The 18,165-nt window shown below is 40.1% G+C and overlaps 2 protein-coding genes across 5 annotated transcripts in view; one reads left to right on the plus strand and one right to left on the minus strand.

The window, feature by feature from the left end:
- The window catches only part of LOC115743491 (probable WRKY transcription factor 40), a 58,262-nt gene extending 57,322 nt beyond the window's left edge, over positions 1–940 (plus strand). Inside the window, exons 4-5 of one of the 4 annotated variants that reach the window (XM_048277191.1) lie at positions 11–124; positions 258–940. In XM_048277191.1, coding sequence (XP_048133148.1) covers positions 11–124; positions 258–623 — 480 coding nt within the window. In that variant the 3' untranslated portion in view covers positions 624–940. Of the gene's footprint in view, positions 1–7; positions 125–257 lie in introns of all 4 variants that reach the window. The other 3 variants (XM_048277190.1, XM_030678289.2, XM_048277193.1) reach the window with 3 other exon arrangements.
- A 2,011-nt stretch (positions 941–2,951) lies between these two features.
- Positions 2,952–17,808, minus strand: LOC115743490 (formin-like protein 6). The gene is given in 18 exon segments (XM_030678281.2): positions 2,952–3,698; positions 4,418–4,484; positions 4,598–4,666; positions 5,788–5,904; positions 5,985–6,056; positions 7,403–7,497; positions 8,614–8,695; positions 8,783–8,833; positions 8,931–9,011; positions 9,916–9,957; positions 10,074–10,172; positions 11,539–11,610; positions 12,178–12,295; positions 12,411–13,180; positions 13,182–14,636; positions 14,724–14,945; positions 15,836–16,536; positions 17,297–17,808. Coding segments are annotated over 18 exon segments (4,329 nt in total). The 5' UTR covers positions 17,370–17,808; the 3' UTR covers positions 2,952–3,555.
- Positions 17,809–18,165: the final 357 nt, after the last annotated feature.

Raw genomic sequence — 18,165 nt, forward strand, 5'->3', positions numbered from 1 at the left:
GCTGTAGGCGTTGAGAGATGGTTATCAATGGAGGAAATATGGTCAAAAGGTCACAAGAGACAACCCATCTCCTAGAGCTTACTATAGATGTTCCTTTGCCCCATCTTGCCCTGTTAAAAAGAAGGTAACTTGGAGAAATTATTTTCTGGAGACCAAACTCAATCACAGGCAAAAAATAAATCAAGAAATCGCGCGTGTTCGATGAAAAGTAGCCGAACGAATTCAATCTCAATCTCATGCTTTATTTGCATCTTCAGGTACAAAGAAGGGCTGATGACCCATCTGTCCTAGCGGCCACATATGAAGGAGAACACAACCACCTGAGCCCGTCTCAGATTGCACTATGTTCAGACAAACAGGGACTGAATCTGGGCAGCCCTCCAATTCCGTCGCCCTTGAAGCCAAGATCTTCTAGTCCTAGGAGTACTCCTGATTTGATGCACCCGGGTTTCGACACTCCATCTGCAAAAACAGGCGAAGAAACAGAAGCGGTGACCACATCTCAACAGTTTCTGGTGCAGCAGATGGTCTCTTCCTTGAAAAGAGATCCCAACTTCACGGGAGCACTCGCGGCTGCAATATCAGGAAGAATACTCGACCAAGCCCGGATCGAGAAGTGGTGAATGGACAGGGCATTGATTAGTTGGAGTTGTGTATTTAACATGATTTACATATAGTTCGAGGACTGAATGGGATGGTCGGGTCATGAAGACAGTTGGATTTTTGAATTGAGACACGAAAATCTCATCGTTTTGTGTATTGGCCGAAGGAGCGAGTCGATCTGCTCACGAGCTTATATTGAGTTTGGCATATAAGCTACTTGTACTCGACTAGATTGTTTAGCGGTTTAGTCGAATTTGAGTAGCTTGCATATTAAACTTGTCTGGTGAATGACGATGGAGTGAAACCCTGTTTATACTATATCTATTTCAGGCGACTTCTACTTCTCACATTCGTCGTCCTCATCCACTTCAATAACAATAGCACCCATACAATACATGACCAAAACTAATGTAATGGACAAATTACCATTGTCAATCTTTAACCTATTATTTAGATATTAATTCAGTCTTAGACTTTCAATTTAACAATATAAATCTAAGCCTTTTTCGTAATGTTCCAATGTACTCTTCCCGGTCAATTTTTACTTGAAAATACTGATGTAGCAGTATAGTTATCGCTGGTCATTCTACGGGGTACAACCGACGTCCGACATGGAAGAATTTAAATGGATGGCGTTTGCTTACCGACAAAGGTGGAGGTTGATATAGTTGGTGACTAATGATTTAGGTTGATAAAGGCTAAGAAACATAGAAACGATAAGGGACAGGAAAAAAAAAAAAAAAGGCGAAGGAGTTCATTAGAGAAGCTACGTTCTCTCTTTGGCTAGACTTACAAAAAAGAAAAATTGTACAATAAAATAAATTTGTAGTTAATTCATTACCCATTTGAAAGACATCATTTGCATAATTATTAGGGGATATTACCTAACTTCCCCGACAAAATTTTGGATCTTCTTTTATCATCTACCTAGGACGGAGGATTCTACCTTGACCGCTTTATAAAAGTCCAAGGAAAGGTTCGAGCCACATACCTGCCTACGTTCTTTTCCAGGAATTTCCTTCACATGTATCACAAAGTCAACCCTGCTCATACAAAAATGAAAAAAAAAATGAAAAGGGATTCTCTACCATCAACGAGCTTAGCAACAATTAATGTCAGCCGTTGGATGAGGCCGAAAGAGAAAAAGAAAACTCGTCGACAAATCTCAACTGTTGAAAGTGCATGTCATGTCGACCCACCTTAGGAATTTCCTGAAACGTCAGGATCCTCGGTCCTCTCGTAGATCTAGAAACACGGTGTCATGGCAAGGGGCCCTGGCGTTTGGTGGCCATTCCTAGAGGTCGTATTCATGTGGAAGGATTGCTCCAATTGCCATTTTTCTCTCAGGAAGCATCCCAAAAAACTTGGAGAAAGAGACGTCGCGCCAATTGGAATCCGCGCACCCGATCGGTCCTGGCCAAGAACAGCACGATCAGAGATCGAATCTCTCCTTGTTTGGCTCCACCTAGAACAAGAAGTCAACACCCAACAAAAAAAAAAGAAAAGGGAATTCAAGATGTTTCACCGTTGACCTTTGTAGGAAAAGAAACACGCACAGCCACATATGTTGACCCCATCGACGGTAACATCTGCCCCACTTCTTGGTCTGGTCGTTGTCTTGTTTCTTGTTCTTGTCGTTCTAGAAAGAGAGAGGTGGGGGTCGTTCCTTTGGCTTCTCTGACTTTTTGCAGTTCTTGCCTGTGAGAACACGGAACGAAGAAAATAAGGGTAGCCCTCCGAGGGAAAGCCTGACCAACGAGAGCAAAACAAGGTTCTTGTCCAAACCGTCATAATTGGTTGAATGAGACGTCGGAAATTGCTTGAAAATTGAATGAAGGATAAGGCACTCCATCGTTCTTTATCAATCCGAGCTTTCGAGGTCGCTAATTGAGCGTTTTGTACATGGGCAGAGATTAGCTCGCTCCTGCAGTCAATATCTATTTTCTCTGAATTTGTGTATTTCTTACGCAATTGGCTCCTTTTCCCAAAACGATCAATCCTTCCGACGCTTCAGTGTGAAAATAAAATGGATGACTTTGTTGAATCAACCGGAAAATATTGTCTGAACCAAAAGGAGAAACAGACAATAATTTCAAATCGTATACCCCATTATTTTGTATCCATCAACTTAAGCTTTCAAGACAATCGACGACATATAGTTGACTTCAGCTCGGCTTCATTGTCTCTCAAATATTAATGTGGAGCTCCAAATAAGCTTTGTACTAACTCTCTTGGATTTCCAAGCAATGGCTGATCATTAGAGCGAACAATCGTCTAAAAACAACTTGATATTTAGATGACTCTGAAACTTACTAAGTCATTTGAAACTAATGTTCAAAGATAGAAACTGCATAATCGCTTGGCCATTCACCATTGACGAAATTCTCGCAGCAAATTTTGCTTGATACACAGAATGAATACTAAACAAATTACCTAACAATGAATTGGATAAAGAACAAGATCATTGCTGATGCTAACATTTTTACAACAAAATCAGATATACGGCGGTTGTGCCGATCTAGTAGCAGATTAACTATTATTTACAGGGCAGATCTCTATGCCCCAAAGGGTAGTAGGATAGGATGATGGTTGCGTCCAAGAGCTTGTCACTCAAGAAGCCATCATGTGTTCTGGCAATCTGAGAGACTACTCGTGTCTTCTCTATGGCTTGTTCTCACTGTCAGATCTATTCCTCTCTACCTGCCATGAATGTCAGTTCAGATCGCACATTTGACTATATATCCTTGCCAGCCATTCACCTTGGACACGAAATGAGAACCTCTCTCAAGTGCAAAAGCATCTTCTAATCCTCAAGACAAGCATGAACTTTCACATTGCCACAATTTGACAGATGCCACTTATTTTTGGTACACCAAGTCCAGACTGCACAGTTGCCGGGGTCGCCTATTCTCACTTTGCATTTTGCGATTCCTCCAATGATCTACCAATCCTTCAAGCTGCCTGAAGAGCACCCAGATTCACCTGAGGTGTTTCAGCCTCTTTCTGCATTTTCTTCTTTTCGAGTTCTAACTGCTTGCAGTTTTCATCATGTGCCCGTATAAACATTCTGACGAAATTGAGCAGAGTCGATACAACTGCCAAGAGTTCAAGACAATTGAAAATGAATGAAAGCTCAAGAGCAATATTAGATGACACAAAACTTGGCAGCCATGTGTCTAAATGAAGAAACTGTATAATCAGCAAGAACGATAAAGAAGTGCATGCAAGAAATCAAACTTCAGGCTGTTCGGGGGGAAGAATAAAGAGTATTTATTGAAGGATCCTCAAGATATCTTTCCAATCTAAGCATCATATTGGTGTGGAGATTATTTCTTTTAATCGGCACACCATTTTTCTGCGAGATCTGCCTGAAACAAGATGCAGATAGGGAAAACGAAACGCCCTTTTGTCGCGAATCTACCTTATAAGCATCCTAAGAAAGTTAATCTTGCCACCTTTTTAGCCTGAAATTTTGTTGTGCAGATGCGAATCACACAAAGCGGAGCATTATCCAACTACTGGTGAAATGCTAGTCTCTCACATTCTCCTCAGATAAATTCCAGGAGAAATGCTGAAGCCTCACTGATTACTGAAGCTTTAAAGCATTTTACCATCCATCCATAGCTCTATGCAAAAACCAGAAACTTGCAAAGCCATGTAACATAAAAAGTGCACTTCTTATCCAAACATGTCCTCTATTGCAAAGTTTGCAGTGGACCAACCGAAACCTCTTGACATATGAGCTCAAAACAAGTAAATTGCTTGCACTAGAGATGCAAATTTGCACTCAGTAAAACCATAAAATTAAATTAACCTTGCTCAAATGGGCAACGAGCTGGATCTTCCCCGAAATAGAGGGCCAATGCATCTGCACTTCTACCCTGGAAATATTGAGAAATGCAAGCGCACTGTTGTCAATGAATGTTATTAATATGAACTATACAACATCATTACCTCCACCTCCGCATTTTAAACAAACAATATAGGTACATACCACATTGGAATAAAGCGAAGCCGACGACCTCACCTCCGCCTCAGCAATTCCTAGAAACTCCTTCAAATTCTGAAGGTTCCAATGTTAAAAGGTGAGGTCTTGTACCAAGGAAGTGAAAGCAAAGACGAGAAACCAAGACATGCCTAAAAGGGCGAATGATTCATTTGATTCTCTTTCTATTTTCAAATCAAACAAAGAAATAACTCAAGCACAAAACCAATAGTTAGATTTCCATGGATGGTCTACATAACCAATATTTATAATTCCTTCCCTTGACAATACAACTGGATTTTGTTCAATAATCTATTGCTATTGCTCTAAACAATCCGGAAGCCTAAAACCCAACTTGAGGTAGTCAACCATATCTTATACTCTTCATTTACCTATGCACCTTTCCTGGAACTCAGATTTTCACTGAGCTAGTAAGAAGTACACTGGTGTCAAACTCACTTTCTGGAGCATTGAGTGGCTATTGTGCATTACTTGACTTTGGTCATTACATTTGCACTTATGAGATTTTGTGAGACCATTGCCAACTGTTCTAAAAGCTTAAGCTGTTAGATGAACGTGTGGTTTAATGTTTAATTGTTCTATCACTTCCCCTCACACTTAGATTGGCCTTTTTACCTAGCACCATGTGTCGACATATTCAATTGGGGGGCAAATGGAACCTGAAAGATTTGAACTCAGGACCTCACGCTCTGATACCATGTGAGATTTTGTGGAACCACTGCTAACTATTCTAAAAACTTAAGCTATTAGATGAAGGCGTGGTTTAATGTTTAATTATTCTATCGGCATTCATTGTGATGGACATGTAGTGTGGTACTGTTGGCTAGTTCGCAAAACATATCACTGGCTCGATAGTCAAATTACATGAGCTATGTCAGGTCAGGAAAAAAAGTTGCACCTTGACTCAACGAATGACATCACAACCAGTTAGGTCTCTAGCAATGTGCATGTGATGAATTCATAAGTCACACCAACAAGGGTGCCCTTCAGAATGCCCCCGTTAGCCTTACCGTGTTGAGGCAAATAGATCCCAGAGATTCACTACAAAACTCGGTGCAAATTGCATGTACGGCCAAGATGCATCATGCCACCTACATGAATCATGCTATGCGGTACTCCACTTGAGGACCCCACACATAAAATCAAGTGGGACAGAATAAGCAGATGCAGAAAATAACCTCACAAAAGTTTTCTGATACCGGACCATCATTTTCAGAGGCAGCCAATTCCTGTACAACTTTTTCAAGCCCCTTACTAACGGCTTGCATTTCTTCAGCCAAGAACTTCAATTGTATCTGCATATTCCAAGTTATTGCCATGAATGCAAATACACAATAAAACTTTGTTTCATTAGAAAGGAGGAACAAACAAGCACCTTTGTTGAAGCCTCTAAATGCATAAGGTCTTTGGGAAAGTCTATAACTTCCGGAAGCTTCTCTGCAAGCACCTAAAGTTTGTCCAACAGATTGATTAAAATGAGGCCCGTGGGGCATATACAACGCACCAAGATAAACTATTAGGGAAGGGGGCAAAGTTCAAACTATGTTTATCAGAAGTTGAGCTTAAGGTGACCCTTATTGAAGCCAACAGAGGCGTACAAATAAAATTGACTGTTTGAAAGGAGAAAATAAATTCTTGTTAACTGGACAACCAGAGCTCGAACATATCAATATATAATGAAGCAAGAAAAAAACTGAATCAGCTGCTTTCAATTTTCAATAATCGGGATTTTTGCAGGACCATCTCATATAATTGAATAAAATTGAACTTCATAGAACTATGTCTCTCTCTTTCTTTAAATATTGCACGTAACAAGGGTAATTTGATATCTTCCAAAAAGAAGTACTAATTAAAGGAAAATGCAATAGGTAGATGAGATTTCTCCTCACTAACCCATTTGAAAAAGCAGATGTAAGCCTCTACCAGAAATTCTTTAAAATATTTAGTGACCTGTCATTTTTGTTAAGGATCATGCTAAGTGTACAAAGACTTTTATCACAATAAGTAATTTGCGAAGTGTTAAATGGATATTGAGACAAGCTGGACCAATGAAGTGAATGATTGGCTTCTTTAAACAGCCAATAAGAAATTGCACCAACACTTAGTAGAAAAGTTTCTAGGGAAATTTCTTAGTGTATTGCTCTTCCATAAATTTATAACCTCTGTCATAGCAGTTCTTAGTACTCCCTCCATAGTTTTTTCACATATGAAGAAATCTCTCATTATCATACTGATGCTTCAATTCCCACCAAAAGTGCAGATAAGAATGAAAACAAATCTTGCAATTTCATCACAGATGAGTTCCTCCCTTGTAAGGCGTACTTGGATGGTGTTCCCCAGACCAGTTGATTGTGGATATTTGACTTCATCAAGCATAAAAAATAAGACTGCTGGTGCAAGTCTATCTCAGTAAACCTTCTTGGGACAGGCAAACATGGAGAGGCACTATACTGATAATATCCTTTCGTTATCCTTTTTCCTGATTACGAACTTCCATTATTGCAACAACTTTTTTAGTGTTTCGGAAGCAGTCTCTCTTTAACCACAATGCATAATTCAAGATGTATGTTTACCTTGTACATCACCTCTTATTTATCTACTTTGTGACAGCCCATATCAGGAAAGTTCAAGCAAAGAGCTAAGAAAACAATAATCAACTTCTTCTCACTCCAAGAGTTAACTTTAGCTTCTCCAACCCAAGCACTACCAAGCAATGATATTCAAGTCAATGAACTCGAAACTAAGAAAGGTAAAAAAATATCAGTTAAATGAGGAGAAAACTAGAGGTTCTACCTTACAGAGATAATGCATGAGAGTTATCTTGTTGTTCTTGGCTCGCGTATCAGTGAGTTTAAGGAGACTATCCAATCGGAATCCAATTGCAGAACCTACATGAGTTAAAATTATATCAAAGAAAACATTGGCAGTTAGCAGCTGAGTTTCAGCAAAATAGCACAAAACAAAGCTATAATGCCAAAAAGTTGAGTCAAATTAATCAAGAAGTTAAGATCACTTCCCCTATCAATCTCAATTGACGCATGCTCAGCACATACACAAAGAAGTGATTTTTTTTTTTTTTTTTGGTCAGAACAAAGAAGTGATTCACATGCCATGCACTTTGATGTGAGAAATACTGCTTGAGCAGAGTAATGAATCATGAACAGCACATGAGCTGTTATTGCACAGAGAAACCCAAGAGAACTAAAAAGAGGGAAATAGAATAACTTATAGAAACCCAAGAGAACTAAAAAGAGGGAAATAGAATAACTTATAGAAACCCAAGAGAACTAAAATGAGGGAAATAGAATAATTTACTTAAACTAGAAGAGACAAGAGCAAAGGCTGTCACTACAAAGACGAGCAAAGGCTATTGCTACAACATTAAAATATTAAACCATACCACCATACCTTCATACTCTTAAGCTTTCAGTAAGTTGGTTTTCATTTTATAGAATTTTACATGGTATCAAAACAAAAGGTTCTGAGTGAAGATCTATACATTGTATTAGAAAAAGTTCTAGGTGACAATTTTGCTAGACCCCCATTTGCCTCCCCAATTATATATTTTCACTAGCAAGATGCTCATGCAGTTGCATCGGTCTAGACTATATTTTTCATATTGTTCTAGTTGTGGGGTTGTTAATTTACTTTGCATTATTGATACTTACGGTAATTGGATACCTTTAATACTTTACAAAGTTTATTGAAATTGCCTTGTTTTTCCTTCAACGAGTTCAAACACATACCCATGTATTCAATAATTCTTGGCAAAGCAACAGCAAAATTAACAACATGAAGTCTTAGTATTGGAGCAAAATAGCTTCAATAGTTTCCACAAAGCTCTTTTATCATTACTTCGATGTTTAAATTCAGGCTCTTTTTTTTTTTTTTGTTCTACTGAAGCATAAGTGGTAATGCTTCTTTGCTTTTCATCAAGGTGGTTGGCAGTGTTTCCAATGTAGTGCAGGATTAACAATAAGAATCAACTTATACATTTTGCTTACCCCGTGCAGTTCCTTGATTCAACGCATTTCCCAAGGAAAGAATTGTCTGCATAATTCTCTTCAGTTTGACTGAGTTCCTGATCTGATCAAATTGGAGAAGAGTTATATTTATGCAAACAATCAAAGCTTTTGCTGGAAGAGAAAGAAGATGGAAGGAGAAAAGGCTTGCCTCTTCGGATGCAGCGTTCACAACATGCAAACTACTACTGAGATCTGAAATCTGGAAAGATGAAGTAAATCAAATAAATTGCTAGATGGAGTGCAGAAGTAAAGTTTGCAAACAAGTGGCAAAGCTCAGTCGCAAAGAAGAATCTAACCTGGGATTGAAATTGTATCTTAAATGAGAAAACCCTAAGCTTGGACTCTACCCGCGGAACTTTCATCAATTCTAGGAAGAACTGTCAAAATAATAAACAACACAGTTGAAACCAAAGTATCTAATATAACATAAAGTTATGCGAGAGGTTTGTTGCACGATCACGAACATCTACAAAACCAGAACCACTAAAAAAGGAAAAAAGGTGTAAGGTCAGTAATCAACATATCATTAACATACCAAAGTATCTTTAAAAAGTACGGAGATAATAGATCAACAACCTATCATGTTGCTCCACAAGGATTCCAATTTTCAAGTGTTTGCAATTAGCAATCAATATTCACCATATTGAATATTGACAACAAAATTACAGCCCATGCCAGTAGTACTGTTTCGTTTGGATCATGCAGATCTGTATGGTAGGATCTATCCTGGACCATTCAATGTCACAATATCTTAAGGAAGGCAGTTTTGGAAGAACTATCTTTTATAGCGCTTGTTTCTATCAAATGGATTCTATGTGGAGAAAGACCATTAAAAATGAATGAAAGAATAGATTCAGTTTCCAAAAAGAAAAAAAAAAGGAATAGATTCAGTTCTTAGAAACAGAACAGCACTTTCCTTTTCTTCTAGATCTTGTAGACCGCTTTGCTATCTAAACTGTCCTTTCTCCAAAATTCTTTTTTATACTCCATTTGGGAAATGGCATCAACATTCAAATGGCGCAAAATGGTATTGCCAAGGAACTTGACTTTTGACAGATTTGCAACTATGGAGATCCACATTCAACATTGGTTTTCAGTTTCCCTAAAGGTTGTTTTGTATTTAATAAAATGATTTGCTATAGCCTTGTTCTTAATGTTGTCGTAGAGTCAATATAAAGATTTGCAAGAAGAAAGTTTGAATAACATAAATAATGGACATGAATATGTGATCTTGTGTTTACTCATATCGTAATTAGCCAGATGACAATGAAAATAGCTGACCTGCTCGCATTTGCCCAGGTTTTCCTTGTCTCCATTGTAATTCTAGAATAGGAAAACAACAAGCCACAAGAGAAGAGACCAAAATAATCAATATGCAACAATTTTCAAGGATGAAAAAGAGAGAATCATGTTGACAGAGGCCATATATCATAAAGTACCTTGAGTAAGTCAATCTCTTCTTTTGTTGGGCAGAACTTTATAAGGTTATCAACCTGGTCCACATCTAATGCTGAATCATCTAGGGCAAGGATAAAACTCTGCATGACATTTGGATGCATGTGGATTAAATGAGAAAAGGACATGTGACAATTTCCTCCAGTAACCATATTTTGCAAAGTTTCGACAAGAACTATCTAGAAACAGAAGCAGCCATGTCAATCGAAATGAGACTTGACACAACTTTCAGCGAAGGTCGAAGTAAATTCCATCAATTCGTAATTGGTTTACACAAATTAGTTGGCAAAAGCAATGCCAATGTAAATCGAACTATTGCATAGTCACTAGTTTTCGATAAGCAAAGTAATTTCTTCTAGGCATGGTTCTAAATGGTTGTGAATGTTTATATACGACCCCATACACATCACACCACAGGCAGGGTCAACACAGCATTGCTAAAAAACTCAACTATGTTCATGGTTCATCTATCTTTACTGAAAAAAAAAAAAATTTCACAATTCAGAGCTGTAACTAAGCGAAAGTTGCAGTTATTGTTTCTTCGAACTGCCTTCATAAGATCTGTGAGAACCTCCTATCTGGGAACGCACAATGCGATGCATCAATCAAGTTTACTGCAAGGATAGGCAATTATTCATGTTAGTGTGCTACAGGTTCTTTCTTATTAGCGTCAATTTTTCTTAACAGTGAATGTAAAAAATTTACTCTTAACTTGTTATCTACGTGTCAGTTTGTGTTGATATTCAAGTAATTTAAGTTAGAATATCATCTTGCATTCCATTCCAATTTTCTCTCTCTCAGTATGTTCAGGGAAGTTTCCAACTCGATTCATGTTATCTTGCCTTGTCAGACTTTGCCAGCCCATTTTTCTTCCCAAGAGTAAACATGATTGGTATCCCTCTACATTATGCTACATGCCAAACAGAATGTGTTTTGTAGGAAAATTTACACCATTCAATTGAGCAACAGTTATCTTCTTGTCATCTCCCTGTATAAAACCATGGCAGCCCATTACTGAATAATACTTAAAATCTATGGATTCTTTATCATAATAATTTATCTTAATCTGTGATGATGCCATATAAGAATACAAGTAGAAGCAGCCCATCAGTTAACAACTGGAGAAGGGATTAGAAACACATCATTTCTCAGAAAAATGATAAAACCATCAGTTTCCTTGATAATTTGATAACAGCTTCACCTCATCATATGAAAGATATTTATCTTACATCGTGACCATTTTTAGATTTCACAGAAACACATTTCCAGCCCAACTTTTCAACTTCTTGACATATGTCAGATCATGCAATGATTAGCTTGTAATAATGGCAACACCCCATCATATGGAAGGGAAATGTCTAATGGAACTCATAGACCCACAGAAACACCTTTTCTCATCCAGACTCTTGACTTCCAAATAATTGCTTAATTATGTCAGAATTAGCTTACCATCAAATCGGGCAACGGAACTTTGACCTTTGTAAGCATAATCTCACAGTTATATGCCCTCCGAAGATCAATCTGTGAGAAACAGTCTTCTAACTTTATCAGAAATCTTACCAGCAAAAAACCGGTGACAAGATAGCAAGAAAGTAATAAATATGCAGAAGACCATAAAACAATATGGGTCCATCCTATAGGAACACAAGAATAATCTCTTTTTGGGCAATAAAAGCAAGATGGCTTTGGAGCTACCAAGATACTTATGTTAACAATCGCCAAGAATCTACTTCTTACTCAAACCATCACACAGCCAATTTGGCAGCGGCAGATGATCTTAGCTTACTGTATCCACATTTCCATTACAGGGTTACCAATACTCCCAAGAGATACAACAGGGGAATTTTTCATCAGAATATTCATCATGCAAAACTTGAAAAAATTAATTCAGCAAAATTCAGCAGACAGCAGGTCAATGAGATCTGCTTACAAGGTTGGCTATGATTACTCAAACCAAATAGCAAATAGCAAGTCAACCCATTAGTTTATGGCTAGCAGATGTAAATCTTACAGATATAATGGGAATAAGACATACAAAAGATGGAACAAGTACCAAATTACAGAATAAGACAGCACAAACAGAAGTACCAGCTGAACTTTATCAGATTTACGTCCAGAAGCACGAGGTGATTTTCCACGAGTGCTCTCTGAAGTCGAAGCTACTGAAAAAAGGCTTTCAAGCTCTGACATGTCAAACTCTGGAGCCCTATATAAGATTACAAATAGATATTAGAATATTGGGAAAAAATAATAGAGGCTGCATGGAACGCTCTCAATTTGCTAATGGGCAAAGAGAAAATGGAAAATTGAACAGTTCTTACTTTAAAGAATCATCAGACTTTTGCGCCTCTGCCCATAAGCTTCCCTGCATAGCCCTCGTTAGTTTTAACCAATGATAAGGCTTCAGGTTTGATTTTTTTTGTTGAACCTGGTTTCTTGGACCTGAACGTGATAAAAGCCGCCCCTTTGGGTTCAATGGTGCAGTTGGAGGATTAGGAGTTGGAGGGACAGGCCCATTATTCCCACCAGGATGTGGAGAGGCACCATTAGGTTTTGAAAGCTCTTTACCTAGAGGAGCTGGGGGGGGGGGTGGAGGAATGGTTGCAGAATTCTTAGAAATGGATGTTCTCTGTGTCAAACCAGGAGGAGGTGGAGGTGGTGGTGCTGAAGATGATAAGATAGAGCCTGACACAGGTCCAGAGCCAGGAGGAGGGGGAGGTGGAGCTGCTGGAGCAGTGACAGTAGAACCTGGCAGAAGGCCAGATTGAGGTGGTGGAGGAGGAGGTGCTGGAGGCGTAACCATAGAACCTGGAAGACGGGCAGATCGAGGAGGGGGAGGTGCTGGAGGCGTAACCACAGAACCTGGAAGAGGGGCAGATCGAGGAGGCGGAGGCGGAGGCACAGGGGGAGCAGTCATAGAACCTAAGGCTCTGCCAGAATAAGAAGAAAGTGGAGGGCTAGGTGGAGGTGCTGGAGGTGTACTCACAAAACTTGAAACAGGGTCAGAACGAGGAAAAGGAGGTGGAGGTGCTGGAGGTGTAGTCATGAAACCTGAAACAAGGTCAGAACGAGGTGGAGGTGGAGGTGGAGAGTGGAGGTGGAGGTGGAGGTGGAGGTGCAGTCACAAAACCCGAGGCAGGTTCAGTACACAGAGGAGGTGGAGGCGGAGGTGGAGGTGGAGGTGGAGGCACTGGAGCTGCAGTCCCAGAACCCAAGGCAGTATGAGGACTTGGAGGTGGAGGTGGGGATGGAGGAAGGGGTGGGGGCTTGGAAACAACTGCCAAGTTCTTTGTGGAGGGCACCCTGGAAATGAGGGAAGCAGGTGATGCAGAAACATCAGATGCTGGAAGGGGAGGAGATGGAGATGAGTTATTGCCAATGGATGATGCAACAGTTGAAATGACATGGGTTGGAGAAGAGGCATGTGAAGAGAAGCTTTCTCCAACGTTGGATAAGGACTCCACTAGGGATGGAGAAGCAGGAGCTGGAGGAGGAGGATGCAGAGATGAGGTCTTGGTACCAGGAACATCAAATGGCCCTGACAAAGAAGATTGAGGTGAAAGATGGGTCGAAATTGATGACCGACCACCGTACTCAACTGCAATGTCATCTAATGGAGATAGTGTTGGCCCAAAGGATTTGCTTAGCAAGGAGTCTTCTGATTCCATGGCAAAATGAGCATCTTGAGAAAGCTTATCTACAGCTGTGTGTGGCCCAACTGAATTACTAGACAGAGCTGGCCTTTGTGGCAGTACCGGTAATGGTTGTGGCAAAGGTGGATTTGACACTTTAGAGGACTGCATTGGCCTAGAAATGTTTAACATGGGAGACGAAATAGCTGGGATAGATGATTTTGTCAATGGATCGATGACTTCGTCACTCTTGGATGCAGCATGGTCTTGCAACAAAGCTGTAATGCCAAGAGCTGAAGGTGCACTATGATACCTTGACACTGGAACAGACGATCCTTGCAATGAATTAGCATTCAAAATGGGAGCAGACAGGGAAGTGCGAGGTAATCTTTGTGAAATAAGCTTTGCTGGATCTGGTCGCTGGGCAGACACCCGTGGTTCTTTAACTTCAACCTTTTGAACACTTAAGCCAGCATCTTCAGTTGGTTCTAAGGAAGAGATGGGTTTCTGATTGAGGGCCTGTCCTTCTTGTGCTTCCATTTTCTTGATAGTTGTACTGTCATCTTGAAATGGTTTTAAAGGTGACATTGAGTGTTTCACATGAGCCTCATCTCTGCTTCTATCTTCAGGTTCTTTCTGCTTTTTAGTTTCCTTCACGGGGCTTGAGTCCAACAACAAATTTGTTACATCATACTGAGCACCAGCACTTTTCAGTTTTTCAGAAATGACACTTGTTGCCTGGATTTGGTGAAGCACATTAAGTGCTAAATCTGCTTTTGGATCAGTCCAGTCCACACTGCTGAAGATTTCTCGTACTTTAGCAAATGCTTCCACTGGCAGGCCTTCTTTTTCCTCATGACTGGGCAACTCAACTGGAATAAGAGAAGAAGCAGCATCCATGTCCGAGAAAAGAATCTAACAAAATCAAATTAAAAAAACAAATTGTTGTTAAGCAAAATAAGTTTGCATCAGTTTATAATTAATTTAAGGTACACACCATACCTCTGCTCTGAAATCCTTGGGATACTGATCTTTGGAATTCCATAACACATCGACTTCATCACGGTTAAGCATCAAGATATTTGCCCTTATGAAAGCTGTGTTAAACATCACTCTGAACATCATTTCTTCATGTTCAAGACTATCATCCAGGCTAATACACTCAAGGACAACATCACCTTGAATGTGGCAATGGATATCGATTTTAACTAGCTCACATTCTGCCTGCATTAAGATATATATGCAAGTTACATTCTCATTGTGCTGACTTTATCATGAAATGCATGCATGGGCCAGCGCATATGTAGTTGATGTGGATAACAAATTATTATTGAGAAAGACTTGCTAGTGGCCTTTACAAAATGCCTTGAAGCAATTAAAATTGGCTCTACCATCATGTGAGAAATGTATACGAATGAAACAACTCTCTGTACTGAGACCACCCCAACATGATTGTATACATTCATGTAGTTAGAGATACAGCAGGGTTTCTTGAAATTCCAAGTTCAAGCTCCCATCATGCCATGACTCAGACTTTCTTTGACTCCATCTCCTCTCTAGATGCAAGGCGTTCTAGTGAATGAGGCTTGCACATTGAGTCTGGGGAGGTTGGGTGTATGCCTTTCCCCTGCTTCTGCAGAGAGGCAGTTTCCAGGTATGGCCTCCAAGTTACAATGGAGTGGCCTCCAGGCTATTCCCCAGACTGTGTATAGGCTCTAGATGATGTATAATTTTGACCATAGCAAATCAAAGACAAGAAACTGAGTTTAACCATAGATTGGCATGTATTCAGCATGAATTGTCCATTTTGGTAAACACAAATCCTTTCTATTTGAACTAGCTGCTCATCAAGAAAATTCAAAGAAAATTTTATGCAGAGAAGAGAAGTATGAAGGCCATTTAAAGGTTGAAGAAGGATCACTAATAATGCATGAGCATCAGCTCCTCTCCCACAAGCGAGGTTGCTATCCAATCTTTAGGGGCTAAAGCATAATTTGAGAATCCAAACAAAGCACAAGGAAGGAAAGTAAGACATAGCGATGACAGTAGACGATGAAATTCTGAGATATGATGATATAAGGTTACTCCATGAAGCAAAATAAAAGCAAAGCTACCTGCTTGTAATGCCTAACAAGTTTGCTCCTTTTTGGTGTCGAGAACAGGACTTTGGGAGTTTTATCAGCGACCATAAATGGGTCCTGTCCAAATATCCTGAAGATGGGACGGCAACCCCCTTCAGCATCCAAAGTAGGAATTAATCTTAGTATAATGCAGTCTAACGTGAGAGCTCTATCCAGTGGGGGCCACTCTGAGCCGACATTTCTTCTTGATACATACTGCAGATATCTCAACTGTGAAGGCAATGGATTGAGAGGTGACATCAGCTGCAAGAGTTCACGAGGCGCTTGCTTGTAAACCATATCCAATGTTTTCTGCTCTCCTGTATATTGCTTCCTATAAATTAGAAGTGCCGCCAACATGAACGCCAAAACTGGCCACCCACCTCTTTCACAGTGCATCAGTAGCACATTTTGTTGCCCAAGTAACAACCAGCTCTCTGAGGATCTTAAGAAGTGATGGATCATCTCCATGGTAAGTATGGGGCAACCTTCATAATTTCGAGGGTAATCCATGACAGTCATATCATATTCAGACAATAAATTGGCAATATGGCTTTGGTTCTCTCCTTCCCGGAAATTGAACACCATGAAAGAGGCATCAGGGAAATGGTCACGGAGCTGACGCACTACGCCTCCAATGTATACTTTATATTCATCCTCCTCCAAGACATCGGTGGTAAAGCAGTAATCAAACACTGCAGTTACAATTCCACCATAAATGAACAAGACTGGTGAATATTTTCCTAGAGAAGATGATAAAATACAAGATATATCTAAAATGATGACAGGACATAAATGAATCAACTCCCTTGAGGACCAATGGTGAATCCACTGGTAACACACACATCACAGAAAAATGGAGGACAAAGAACTGTAAGCTATGTTGGCAATCCTTAGAATTTACTTCAAAAGGAACAGAAAAAACAACATGAGCGAGTGCCTGCAACAGTCCTTTATTGCGCATTGAAAGCCTGCCCGACAAACAAAGAACCTACCGATAGAGGAATAACTCCACTTCCGTAGTCCATAAGACAAGACTTCCTCACTTTCCTAGCACTTCAAAGGCAAAATGAAGGAAGAAACAGCCTTATTCATTTCAGTAACAAACACCATCAGAGAAAACTCTTTCCACAGGCAGTGCTAACCAATTGGGATGTCCTATGGACTCAAATTTAAGGTAATTTCCTATCATTCCACAATAAATATGTCTCATCAGACCAAGCCGACTCTGCCAATGCCCGGGTGTACGTGCACAAAACAAAATAACTTCTCCGAATTCCTTTTAAGATGGTGATAGCGCGAATATAAGCACCTAACAATTTCCTCCCAAGCTATCGCCATTAACACCACTTCAATCCATCGATAACCAGCAGTCTAAAATGAACTGAACAGAAGCTCCTAAAAGTGAAACCTACCAACAATGCACCCTGAATCATCAACCAAGAAAAAGCTCACCGTAGACTCTTTCGGAAATCTCCAAGAGCCCATCGGGTGGCTTCTTGTAAAAGAACTTCCTGAACAACCCCATCGTCTATCGCGGGCTACGAACCAAGAAAAGAACACATTCAGACACCCACATAGCACAAGAAACGAAAACCCATGTCGTCCATATGTAGTCGGATCACGGGAACGACGTCACAGAGACAGAGACGGGACGAGAACGTTGAGACCCGACAATGATGGCCTAGGAGGCAGGGACCGCCAACAGATGGAGGGGGCATGTGGCATGGATTGTTGCTGGGTCTTGAAGGTTAAAAAACTTCTGGGTACAAATCTCTGGCTTCGCATCCACACTTCCGCCTTCGAGCGTCAGCGAGAGAGAGACTTAGCTTTCAATCCATGGAAAGTGAAAGAGCGAGAGAGAGAGAGAGAGAGCGAGGAACTGAGATACGGCATGGGAAAGATTAAGGACTTCATTAGGGGAATGTTGGGAAACAAAGATCCGAGCTTTTGTCCATGTCTGTAACGCGAGTGTGATGTCGTTGCTTCTGCTCTGTTCTATTGTTTTCTCTTTTTCCGACCCTTTGTTTTCCTTTTTGTTTTTGCTTTTGTTCCTGTTTATTTCTCGGTTGAGGATGAAAACGATGTGTCCTCCTTCGCGTTTCATTTTCTGTCTCACGAAGGCATTAACATCGCCTTTTCTATGGACGTGGACACCACCTTTTCTGCATTGGGACGTCCCATCGGTTTGTTATTATATGATTCCGCGATTAGGATAATCTCCGCTTTAATCTATATGTGAAATTAAAGCTCGTATACATCATTAGCGTACATGTATTGCTTGCTAAATTATGTCTAATCTCGATCGCATGAAGCAACCCAAC

Source organism: Rhodamnia argentea, chromosome 4 (assembly GCF_020921035.1).
Source record: "Rhodamnia argentea isolate NSW1041297 chromosome 4, ASM2092103v1, whole genome shotgun sequence".
NCBI classification, from domain to species: Eukaryota; Viridiplantae; Streptophyta; class Magnoliopsida; order Myrtales; family Myrtaceae; genus Rhodamnia; species Rhodamnia argentea.